This window comes from Pimephales promelas, chromosome 1 (assembly GCF_988280905.1).
Source record: "Pimephales promelas chromosome 1, fPimPro1.hap1.1, whole genome shotgun sequence".
Lineage (NCBI taxonomy): Eukaryota > Metazoa > Chordata > Actinopteri > Cypriniformes > Leuciscidae > Pimephales > Pimephales promelas.
In genome coordinates this window covers 37,654,095-37,666,690 of record NC_142769.1, presented here as the reverse complement: position 1 = coordinate 37,666,690, position 12,596 = coordinate 37,654,095, and the positions used below count along the sequence as shown (strand labels likewise).

The 12,596-nt window shown below is 36.5% G+C and overlaps 1 protein-coding gene across 1 annotated transcript; it reads left to right on the top strand.

The window, feature by feature from the left end:
• The first annotated feature begins 869 nt into the window (after positions 1-869).
• copb1 (coat protein complex I subunit beta 1) lies at positions 870-12,319 on the top strand. The gene is made up of 22 exons (XM_039688637.2): positions 870-995; positions 1,903-2,052; positions 2,537-2,766; positions 2,851-3,020; positions 3,104-3,218; positions 3,327-3,419; positions 5,335-5,472; positions 5,569-5,688; positions 5,778-5,885; positions 6,401-6,547; positions 6,728-6,873; positions 7,059-7,155; positions 8,209-8,369; positions 8,448-8,568; positions 8,676-8,903; positions 8,993-9,172; positions 10,037-10,181; positions 10,269-10,388; positions 10,493-10,638; positions 10,733-10,822; positions 11,602-11,757; positions 11,985-12,319. Exons 2-22 carry the CDS (start codon positions 1,962-1,964, stop codon positions 12,042-12,044), a joined length of 2,862 nt encoding a protein of 953 aa, XP_039544571.1. The 5' UTR covers positions 870-995; positions 1,903-1,961; the 3' UTR covers positions 12,045-12,319.
• Positions 12,320-12,596: the final 277 nt, after the last annotated feature.

The following is a 12,596-nucleotide window of genomic DNA, read 5'->3' as shown; positions in this document are numbered from 1 at the left end:
CATACTGTATATTGTGTTATGTTTAAGAGTTAAATGAAATGTATGTAAACTGACAGATTTTTTTTCCTACAGTGTTTAAAAATATATATAATAATGTTACTATGTAAATGTAAATATATATGGCCTAAAATGTATTATTCCAATATTATTTCATAAGAGAATATTTAAATAGTTAGATTGAAATATAATAAAGAACCAAAATGCTACTGAAAATCTTCTTAGTAATCTCAACAGGCCTGTGTTTTGGCCAAGACACCGAAAAGAAATAAAAGAGACTATTATCATATTTTATAAATGTAGGCCTATTTTTATTATCCATGTTTCATGCCAGTATTGTTTTAGTATTGAGATGCTGTTACAGTTTCTATTAATATTTTGAATTACTTTAGTTTTTATATATACCATTTTAATTTTAAATAAAGTTTTTTTAATACATTTTATTGTGTGTTTTTATATATATAGTTTTTATTAGGGTATTTATTCTGTTTTATGTGTAGCTATTTTAGTAGGCTACATCAAGATAAATTAAATTGAAAAGTTTCCTGGAAATAAGTGAAATAAAAAAAGTTATTTTTTGATATATTATTTTATCTCAGTTTACATTTATTCATTTAATTCATTTACAGCAGCTTTTTATTTTTCTATAAGAACCCTCAGATACAACGAATAGAAAAAGCTTACACTATCGAACATTTTCGCAACAAATATTAGGTTTTGTTTTTACCTTACACATCTTGACTAACAGAAGGCAAATTCAGAATAGGATTCCAGTATAAACCAGTAGAACATAACCTCAAACAGACACACACCACAGCCACGAACGTAATCGCTGCAACCAACTTTCGCGTTTGCGTAACCATGTAGTTTGATCCCCCTGGCTCGCTGTAGTATTGATGTGGCCAAGTCAGTCAGGTTCCACGTCACTCGGAAGGATCGGAATCTCTCCAGACACGGATGCGCATACAGAAGAGACAGACCTGAGACCTATTTAAAAGGTAATAAATGAACAGCTTGATAAGAAAGCACATTAATAAAAATGTAATATGTTATTATTTTAAGCCACAGACAATAATCACCGGTTGTCTGTGTTCGTTTTTATCACAAACTGTTAGCGTGCTAGCTGCTACGTTACTGCAGCAGTGATGTCGATTGGTCTCGCAATCAATCAGTAATATAACTGTACAACATGTGTTATTAGACAGAAGTGCTGATATTAATACGTTTCGTGTTTATAATACATGCGCAACATAGTATAAATCGGCCTTTTTTCACGGCTGGCTCAGGGTTTTCAAACTAGCTGCTAATTCAGTGAATCCCAGTATTGCCGTAGACCGTGAGACTTCTGACTGGATCTTGTTAACGGGATAGATAGACTCCAAAATCACGGTCGACATTAGTTGAATGTATAGTTGGACTCTGCTTTATGTAGTTGCACATATAAGTATAACGTTACCGCATTAGTATCATGGTGTTCTTTGAAGTGCAAGATACGTGAGAATAGGTTGAAGTTTTACATATAAACCTTAAAGAAATATAATTAAAACGATGTACACGTTAACTCCAGTTATAACAGTCTTACAGAAAATTGGATTTTATTCTACATAATGCTGGTAGTCATCCATGGGCACCACCAAGTTGACATGCCCAGCTGTGACATGCAATTGAGTTACTTCTATTAAAAATGTTTATTTGTATAGCACTTTGTTTGAGCCAGTGCTCAGGCCACTTAATGTAACTTGCATGAATAAGTGTAAAAGTACAAAACAATATACATAATTTCAGAGTTTTTACATTACACACATCATTATAGACTAAATTTCAAAGTCTTTTTGATTCTGTTTATGTTATTAAATGACCATTCACTTGAACTTTTGCTGATGTAGTTTGTAACCTTTGGTTTAGGAAACCTCATAGACATTCTGTCTGAGTGGAGTCTTGTGAAGGGAAGAAGAGCTGACATCATGACAGCCGCGGAGAATGTGTGTTACACCCTCATCAATGTCACCAATGACTCTGAACCACCATCGGAAGTCAGCTTAAAAACTGATTTAGGTAATATAAATGTGTTGTAATTTGATATTAACCCCTTTTTTCATGCACACTATTGCTTTAAAAGTTTGGGGTCGATTGAGATTTGTTTTTTATGTTTTTGAGGACAGTCTTGTTGTATTTATTTGGTCAAAAATGCAGTAAGACCAATAATATTATTACAGTTAAAAATGTTCATTTTTATATATTTCATTTATTCCTTGGATGGCAATGCTTATTTTTTAGTAGCCAGTACTCCAGTTTTTATTGTCACGCAATCCTTCCAAAATCGTTCTAATATGCTTTGATTGATTCATAGAAAGTTCAAAAGAACAGCAGTTATTTTTAGCCTAAATCATTTAGAACAATGTACAAGCCTTCACTGTCATTCTTACTGCAAATGTATCCTTGCTGAATAAAAGTTTTGACCCCAACATTTTGAAGGTGGGTACATGTGGAGGTTAAAATGCACCCTAACACTTTTCCTCTTTTATTTTTGTCAAAACAGAAAAGGGAGAAATCAAAGCCAAGACAGAGGCTTTGAAGAAGGTCATCATCATGATCCTGAATGGAGAGAAACTGCCTGGCCTGTTAATGACCATCATCCGGTTTGTGCTGCCTCTGCAGGACCACACAATTAAGAAACTACTCCTAGTTTTTTGGGAGATTGTTCCCAAAACTACCCCTGATGGCAAACTTCTTCAGGAGATGATCTTGGTCTGTGATGCCTACAGGAAGGTAGGCATGAAATGTGGAGCTATAATGTGTATTGCTTATTGTGGTGGTATATTGTGTGTATTTCATTGTGTTATGCATCTGTAGGATCTCCAGCATCCCAATGAGTTCATCCGTGGCTCTACCCTGCGCTTCCTGTGCAAGCTGAAGGAATCTGAGCTGCTGGAGCCCCTTATGCCAGCGATCCGCGCCTGTCTGGAACACCGCCACAGCTACGTACGACGCAATGCAGTCCTGGCCATCTACACTATCTACAGGTGTGTTGATGGATCTACAAGTGAGAGACAAACATCAGAGACCATTTTCAGTTATTCGTTTATTTATTTATTTATTTATTTAGGAACTTTGAGCATTTGATCCCAGATGCTCCTGAGCTGATTCATGATTTCCTTGTAAATGAGAAAGATGCAAGCTGCAAGAGAAATGCGTTTATGATGCTGATTCATGCAGATCAGGTACACAGTCTGATTAATAATTATTATTTTCTATTAATTTTTTTTACAAGAATGAATCTCATGAAGCTAAGTAGCTGTTCTTTAACCTCTTTTAATCTAATTTTGCAGGACAGAGCTTTGGACTACCTAAGCACATGTATTGATCAGGTGCATACGTTCGGAGACATTCTACAGCTCGTCATTGTGGAACTAATTTATAAGGTGAGGTGTCTATTCTTATATCTTAAAGTAATTCTTGTTTAACCCAGAGACCCAGTATAGCAGAATTGCTTTGTAAGTATAAAGCAATTAAATATAGAACTTTCTTTAAATATGGGTAAAAACAACACATAACTGTTTCTGACACTCTAATATTGATCACATCAACAGTTGCACAAAATGTCACCAGCCAGCTGACACATTTCTTAACAGTATTAGAACAAACTTATATATTTACAAAATAAATATTTGATATGTAATATTTCTAAATGGGTAATAATTTCTAATATTCAAAATATTTTCTAATATTTTTTAATATTTCTAAATTGTCTAGTGATGGGTAAAGGCTTACATGCCTTGACATTTTAAACGCAAGTAATTTTGAGAACATTTTTGTAAGTGTAGCAAAAATGAAATGCTGATCATTAGGGGTCAAATGTTTTCCTATTGATCTCACACAATTAAGCCTCTTCGGTGAATGAATTATTCCAATTTTATCAGGTGTTTTCTGAGCTGTTTCGTCATTATTGTCTCAGTGATATAACTAGAAATATGTTTAAAATAAGTGGTATTAAAATTACTATATTAAATTTAATATAAGGTTTGCTTGGAATTTAAAATGATAAAATAGTGACGTATATTAAGTTTTTATGGCTGAATTGTGTTTCAATTACGATATAGTGGTAAAATTTTTTAGCCTAAAGGGCCGTACAGACTGGGACGAATATTGATGCTCGTTATTCCCTAGCGTTTTTCAACGCGTTTTTTGTGTTCAAACCCAAGTGATTTTCGCTGACGATGAGCCGAATGAACATGCCAATTCATTCCCTGACATTAGATGGCGCTTAACGTAAAACAGAAATAGTCTAATTTTAAAGTCGCAGTCTCGTTTGTCATATAGTTCTTTATGTTCCGAGACCAGCAGCTCTACATTCATCTTGCCTTGCATCTTCCTTGTCTTATTTCTTCCCGGCAATGTAGACGCTACTTGACGTACATCTTCTTTGCCGTTACTTATGTGTTCTCGGCAAGACCGTTTTGTGTTTGACCGCCCCCAAGTTGTGTTTTACTGTAACTTCAGAAGCTCCAGACACGTGAGCAAAAGCAACAATCTCGTTGGTCGGATAGTTTTTTGACGCAGCGCGTCAAACCAAAAAAAAAAAAAAACGAACCCTAGGCGGTTTTTAAAAAATTATGCTTTTACGCGTGGCGTTTTTCGTGTCGGTGTGCACATTCACATTGGCACCCTTTGTTTAGTCACGACTCGGCGTTAAACAACGTTGGCGAATATCGCGCGCGAAGGGTGAAAGAATACATCATGAATATCAATGCATTTTTAAATAACCCTTATGTTGTCCTAAAGCTGTATTTTTTTTTTTTACAAAGAATATTAATAATTTTTATGTGTAACAACAGTTCAAGGTGACCATGGGCTGTTAAGCTCTAAAGGGACAAAAACACAATGAAGGTGGTCCCTTCAATTTTTTGTGCTTTAATCCACATTTACTGATAAACTACTCTTTTACAGAACCGCTGTCATCAACACCACAGTTATTCCTCATGCTTAATTAATTAAATGCTGAGTTCTTCAGCATTATGCTGTTTATGCACACTGCATATTATCAGGTGGTCTAGATCAATGTTTCTCAACCTCATTTTTTGCCAAGGCACAGTTTTGATAAGTAAAAAATCCCACGGCTCACCACTAAGCACTAAAACAACAAAATTGCACCACATGCATTGCTTCAAATTGCATATTAAAACTCAATTTTGTATTAAAAGAAGTGATTACATAACACGTGATTACTATTTTTAATATAACCACTTGTATGCCAGAACGCAGTGGTTGGGAATCACTTGTCTAGATTATAAAAAACAGTCTTCTCACTCTCTATTTTATATATCTACATTTGTTTAGGTCTGCCATGCCAACCCCTCAGAGAGAGCTCGTTTCATCCGTTGTATATACAACCTGCTGCAGTCATCCAGTCCTGCTGTGAAATATGAAGCAGCTGGAACTCTGGTTACTCTGTCCAGTGCTCCCACTGCCATCAAGGTACAGTGTCTAACACCAGGGTTGTTCCCATATATACGTTTTCTGCATGGTGGAAAATAAAGTGGAATGACTTTGGTTGAATGTTCCTCGTTTCAGGCTGCTGCTCAGTGCTACATTGATCTGATCATTAAAGAGAGCGACAACAACGTTAAACTCATTGTTCTGGACCGGCTGATTGAGCTAAAGGAACACCCCACACATGAGCGTGTGCTGCAGGTACACATGAGTTCATCACCTCTTGTGGAGCCATTTGTTCCACAAATGAGACCGGTAACAGGACTTTTGGCGCTTTGTTCTGCTCGTAGGACCTTGTGATGGATATTCTGAGGGTTTTGACAACTCCCGATCTTGAGGTCCGCAAGAAGACCCTACAGCTCGCCTTGGACTTGGTGTCTTCCCGCAATGTAGAGGAGGTGTGTGACAACATGCCATTTAAAGGGATAGATCATCAGTATTGTTATCATTTATTCATGTAGTTTCAATCCTGTGGAACACAAAAGGTGAAAATTTGAAGAATGTATTGGCCACTCTTTTACATATAATGAAAGTCAATATGGGCTGTAAACGGCCAAAAAGGACCGTAAAAGCACATCATGACGTGACCTCTTAGCTAAATTAAAAGTACACAAACTGTAAAGCGGCAGGTTTCTCGTTTATTGCATTGTCCAAAGCAATTTCGCATATTCAAAGTCTAGTGTAAAATTCAATAATTTGCCATCCTATTACTACTTAATTAGTGCTTTTTTTACTGAGTTTGTCCCTTGACATCCTGCATCCCATTCCCCATTTACTCTCTTTATATGGAGAAATAACATCAGGAAGATATAGTGAACAAAATTAAAGTCTTTTATACAATGTAAAATGATTACTATTAACTAATTGCACTGTCATATTCAAGCAAACCACCTGAATTGTTATTTTTCTGCAGCTGGTTATAGTGCTAAAGAAAGAAGTCATCAAAACCAACAATGTGACAGAGCATGAAGACACAGACAAGTACAGGCAGCTGCTTGTTCGCACTCTCCACTCGTGTAGTGTGCGCTTCCCTGACATGGCAGCCAATGTCATCCCTGTGGTACGTCTACTGACTGAACACTCAGAATGCCTTTTTTATGGTTAAACTATTTCAAAATATTCTTTAATAGCAAAGAAATTGAAGTTACACGCTTCATTGTTTAACTTTCACTGTTAAAACATCTAGCCCTTTTCTCATCTTAACTCTTAAATTCACTTCTTGTGTTTTGTGTGGCCACAGCTGATGGAGTTCCTGAGTGACACTAATGAGGCGGCCGCAGCCGATGTGCTGGAGTTTGTGCGTGAGGCGATTCAGAGGTTTGACAACCTTAGACCTCTCATCATTGAGAAGATGCTGGAGGTTTTCCACGCCATCAAGACGGTCAAGTAAGAGATGCTTTTTAACTGCTTCCTTAGTAGTTTGATAAATCCAATTACATAGATCATCTGTATATAAAAACCTAATTGGTGTATTATTCTAAGCCGCTTGATAGTACTTTGTCCTGTTTAATGTTGTAAAAGGGATTGTGATGCATTGCAGTGATTTTTAATGAAGGACTTTTGTGTTGCAGGATTTACAGAGGAGCTCTGTGGATTTTGGGTGAATATTGCAGCTCTAAAGAGGACATCCAGAGTGTCATGACAGAAGTCCGTAGATCTTTGGGAGAGGTCTGTAGTACATTGATTTGAATCCATGGGAACTAATTCCGGTTGTAGCCGGAAAAAAGTAAATAGCAGTGTGCAGATGGGAGGAGCGTTATAATGACTTAAAGGCACATAGATTATGTCTTCTAAATATAACAATCAAATATGTGAGGAAACTAGTATACAAATAGTACACATGAACATGTTCGTATTTTCACTCGCATACATTCAGTCTTACAAATGCTTTTCATAAACTAAGTAGAGAACAATGTATAAACAGACTGCTACTTACTTTACAGGCACACACTCTGGAGCTCTGGGTATTAGCTTTAGAAGCTCCGTGTTGCAAGCACCAATCCGGCTCATTTTTTTTTTCTTATAGACAGTATAGTACTCAGACAAAGGCATAACAATCAAGATTAACTTAAAAATTGCCCAGAGTTCTCCTTTATTTCAGGACAACTGAAATAAATTCCTTCAGAGTGATAGTAACCATATCAAGTCGAATGAAATTGAGTGGAAGGGTTAAATAGTGTTGCAATACAAAATGCGGTGAAATAAGGACAGAAATATGGTATTGTATAAATACAATTTTAATATTCTATATACAGGGTTCTGGAAATATTTGGGAATTTCAAAAATGTGATTTTCAGGTCTGGAAATTACTTGGAAAATTAATATCTTAATACAGTTGAATACTAGAAAATACTATAAAACAATTAATTTGGATATAAACTACTATTGCGACTATGATTGCTGTAAAATTATTTTTTAAATCCTTATTGAGTCATTACAAGTGACTGGAGAAGTCATGGAAATTAATTTGTCTGAAACGGTGAGACCCTGAATATAACAATTCTACTACTATATTAATAATTGAATAGTTATTTATCAAAATATGCAGTTTTACAGAAAACAATAGTGTGAATGATACAGTGCACAATATACATCTAAAACTGAGATACGGCTGACTCTTTAAAGATTAGCAAAATTGTGATTAACGTCCTCTATAAATGTCTCTACACCTTATAGTGCTTTCAAACATTAAATTGTTTTATATTATGTCTTCTTAATCAGATACCAATCGTGGAAAATGAATTGAAGAAGGAGTCTGGAGAGGTGAAACCTGAGGAAGAGATGAGCGCAACTCCAGCTCCTAAGCTGGTGACAGAAATGGGCACCTACGTCACTCAGAGTGCCCTGAGTAGCAGCAGGCCATCCAAGAAAGAAGAGGACAGGTGATTATCTCCCCTTACTGATACATTATGGAGATAGTCCTCCGTATTACATCTCTAAAATATCCCTTTATTCTCCAGGCCTCCTCTAAGGGGTTTCCTGATGGATGGAGACTTTTACGTTGCTGCCTCCTTGGCCACCACCCTCACCAAAGTGGCCCTGCGCTATGTTGCCCTTGCCGAGGACAAAAAAAGACAAAATGTAAATTCATTTTAAAACTCCTCATTCCATGTACAGTGACTAAACTGTCAATTTAATTTTTAATGTGTCTCATTGTGGTAGAATAAATGTTATTTTGCTGGTTTTAGTCCTTTGTGGCAGAGGCCATGCTGTTCATGGCCACTGTGCTCCATCTGGGCAAGTCGTCTCTACCCAAGAAGCCCATCACCGATGATGACGTGGAACGGATCTCGCTGTGCCTTAAAGTCCTGTCCGAATGCTCGCCCCTCATGAACGACATCTTTAATAAAGAGTGCCGCAGATCCCTGTCCCATATGCTCACTGTCAGACTGGAGGAAGAGAAACTGTCTCAGAAGGTATATGGTATAATATGTAATGTCTTAGAGTAAAAGATCATCATTTGTGACCATGACATTGAATTATGTTATTGTTCTTGTTTTATCAGAAAGAGTCTGAGAAGCGTAACGTGACTGTTCAGGCGGATGATCCGATCTCCTTCATGCAGCTGACCGCTAAGAGCGAGATGGCATCCAAAGAAGATCAATTCCAACTCAGTCTGCTGGCGGCGATGGGCAATACTCAGAGGAAAGAAGCCGCAGACCCTCTGGCTTCTAAACTTAATAAGGTATTTGGAGGATTTTATTTATATCTTTTTTTAATCTGTATAAGCCATATTTTTATGATCGTGGCAAAATTGGAAAGGTAGTTTGTAGTTTGTCATCTTACCACCAGAGGGCATGTTGGTTCATCTAATGAGAATTTTAACACTAAAACGTGTCATCAGGCAGGAGCCTTAAAGGAGAAGTTCACTTTTAAAAAAAAATTTTGCTGATAATTTACTCACCCCCATGTCATCCAATATGTCCATGTCATTCATTCTTCAGTCGAAAAGAAATTAAGGTTTTTAGAATTTGAATTGCCGGTTTTGATCTTTTTCATTACAATGTATTAATAGCTTTTATATTTTTGGCTTTTGTTTATCAGTTAGATTACCATGATTAGTGGTTCTCAAACTTTTTGACTCCCAAGACCACATCAATATTTGAAGGCCCCCTCCCCATATAGGCAAATAGCTTTGCTCTAGTCTAGTGACATCAACTGTAAGTTTTGTTTTTGATGCTTATTTTAAATGTACAGAAACTAGGAGTGTCCATAGATTTTTTTTTTTTTTTTTAGAGGAACTAAAATAATTCTAATTCCAGAAGTTTTAAAAGCTTAATGTTCTTCAATGATCCAACTCTATGAAACATTAATTTACATGACTTTTCTAGGTCCAGAAATGGCCATTTTAAACGTAGGCTACCTCATATATCCAGGGAGGTAGGGAAAAATGCTGTTGAGCTAGTGAGTTAAAATATGAACTTTTGAATTTTAGCTTGTTTTGTCTCGTTTTAAATCATTTTAGGTCATCTTGAGGCTCCCTATTGGGCCTCTGGCCCTGTGGTTGAAAACCATATCCTAGACTAAACCATCTCATGTTTTCTTCCAGGTCACCCAATTGACTGGTTTCTCAGATCCAGTGTACGCAGAAGCTTACGTACATGTCAATCAGTATGATATCGTCCTGGATGTCCTGGTTGTTAACCAGACTAGCGACACCCTACAGAACTGTACCTTGGAGCTGGCAACACTTGGTACAAATTGTTCCTTTCATCCATAAAAATAATTTTAGTGTTGTTTTTGGTGTATGTTTTACTGATTATGTATTCCTCAAACTTCAGGTGATCTTAAATTGGTTGAGAAACCATCTCCTCTCACATTGGCTCCACACGACTTTGCCAACATCAAAGCTAATGTGAAAGTGGCCTCCACAGAGAATGGCATCATATTTGGAAACATAGGTTTGTGTACTGTATATAGATATCATTATTTAAACCAGTACTATTGTGTTGTTGAGGTAGGACCTAGAATCACTTTAATAATCATATTGATGCATATTTTGCAGTATATGATGTATCGGGAGCAGCCAGTGACCGAAATTGCGTAGTTCTCAGCGACATTCACATTGACATCATGGACTACATTCAGCCAGCTTCCTGCACAGATGCTGAGTTTAGACAGATGTGGGCTGAATTTGAGTGGGAAAATAAGGCAAGTCTGGGGGATTGGGAAATTCTTTGTGGATAACTGCTACGTTTATCTCCTTTCTGCTTGCTGGAATTTGTTCTGTTTTGTATCCACACAGGTTACCGTCAACACCAACATCACAGATCTGAGCGAGTATCTCCAACACATTCTTGGGTCCACCAACATGAAGTGCTTGACCCCAGAGAAGGTACAATACTCACTTGAGGAGAACAGTAAACGCTCTTCTGGGCAGATTACTTACAATTTGTAGTCGTTTACTGATTTCAAATTACATTAAATTTTTAGTACGTAACATAATCCATTACATTACATGACTACTACATTTTCATTATTTGAGATTACTTTTCATCTAAACTTTTTTTGTATCATATTACTTTGAATAGGATAATATTTGACCATGGAAGTTACAAAAATAATTTCCATGCTATATCTTTTCTACAACTTAGAATGCATTAAAAATTACATTATGTCAGGGTTTTCTAGACTGGGGTTTGTGATTAAAAGTATGAAATTAAGTGAATTTGTACATTTTAATTTGTTTGAAATACTAAAGTCATCCAAATACCATGTTTAAATGACTCATTGAGTGATAAGTCAGATAAATGTGTTCGTCAGGAGCTGTGTGTGCAATTCCATAAACCTGGAAGACCTTCTGGTATTTAAGCAGTGGGCTTTTTAAGAAAGGAAAATATCAAACAAAAAGTAATTGAGATAATCAATGTATTATATTATTATGTAATAGTTTACTGCCATTGTGAGAATAATATGGAATCAATAAAAAAAAAATTGAGTCCTATTACGAGGATTTTAAAATGTAATATAATCTACTTACAAGTACTTAATTTTTTGGAATCTTATTATGCAATCTAGATTACATGTGATTAGTGTCTACCCAACACTGAGTAAACCCCTCTATAATTTAATAATACATTTGCATTCACATCTCATTTTTCTTTTGTAACTCAGGCCCTGTCCGGTATCTGTGGCTTTATGGCAGCAAATCTGTATGCTCGCTCTATATTTGGAGAGGATGCCCTTGCAAACGTAAGCATCGAGAAACCAATCCACATGGGACCTGATGCCCCAGTCAATGGACATATTCGCATCCGAGCCAAAAGCCAGGTGATGTATTTTACTCTTTGCACCGCTTTAATTAAAAGGCATTGGGATCTTTATAGTAAATACTAAATGCTGGATTAGCATTTTTGTGCCTACAGACATGGATAATGTTTTATAATTTCAGTAATGGATTTAGTAACTTGTTTATTCCTTTTATGTTTTTTGAATCTCCCTATGTGATGTTTTACTGCATGATTGATAACTCCTCTTTGTTTTGTTTTTTTCAATAGGGTATGGCTTTGAGTCTGGGTGATAAGATCAACCTCTCTCAGAAGAAGTCTCACTCGTAAATTTCAACGACTGAGGCCATCAAGTCAAAGGGCGAGACTAAAAAGCGTTACGGTTATCCTACGTCTTGTCTTTTTTTCGCTATCGCTTGTTTGTGTCCCTCCGGGCTGCCGTACACATGCAGTGCTTTGTGGCCAAGCTCTAAACTCTTCAATCCCATAAAATATGTCTAAAGGGGATTATTTTGACATTTTCTACCAACATGATTCTTAACTGCTCTAAAAGGGATTGACCCTGTTCATCTGTAATCATGTTTCAATAAACATTGCACACCATATACCACAAAAGTGTTTTTATTGTCTTGTTAAACGAATAGACTTACAATGACCCTTTTTTATGAATTGGGTCACTTGTAAGTGTAAGAACAGTACTGGCCTTAAACCACAGTTGGCGCAACAAAGGATGTGTTCTCTTGAAGAAAATCTTCTGGAATCTTGAGAATTTGTAATGGTCTCCTGCCTCTTGGATGACTTGGACTCATAAGACTTGTGGTCAGTCATAACTTTCATATCTGCGTAATGCATAATGATATTAAGGCCGAAGGCGTCAAGGTC

What these genes read in the sequence shown, in the direction of transcription:
- copb1 (XM_039688637.2), top strand. Translation starts at nt 1,962, where the DNA reads ATGACAGCCGCGGAGAATGTGTGTTACACCCTCATCAATGTCACCAAT. An exon ending in GTGCTCCCACTGCCATCAAG is followed by an intron (nt 5,473 to 5,568) that starts GTACAGTGTCTA and finishes TCCTCGTTTCAG; the next exon opens with GCTGCTGCTCAGTGCTACAT. An exon ending in CAGCCAATGTCATCCCTGTG is followed by an intron (nt 6,548 to 6,727) that starts GTACGTCTACTG and finishes GTGTGGCCACAG; the next exon opens with CTGATGGAGTTCCTGAGTGA.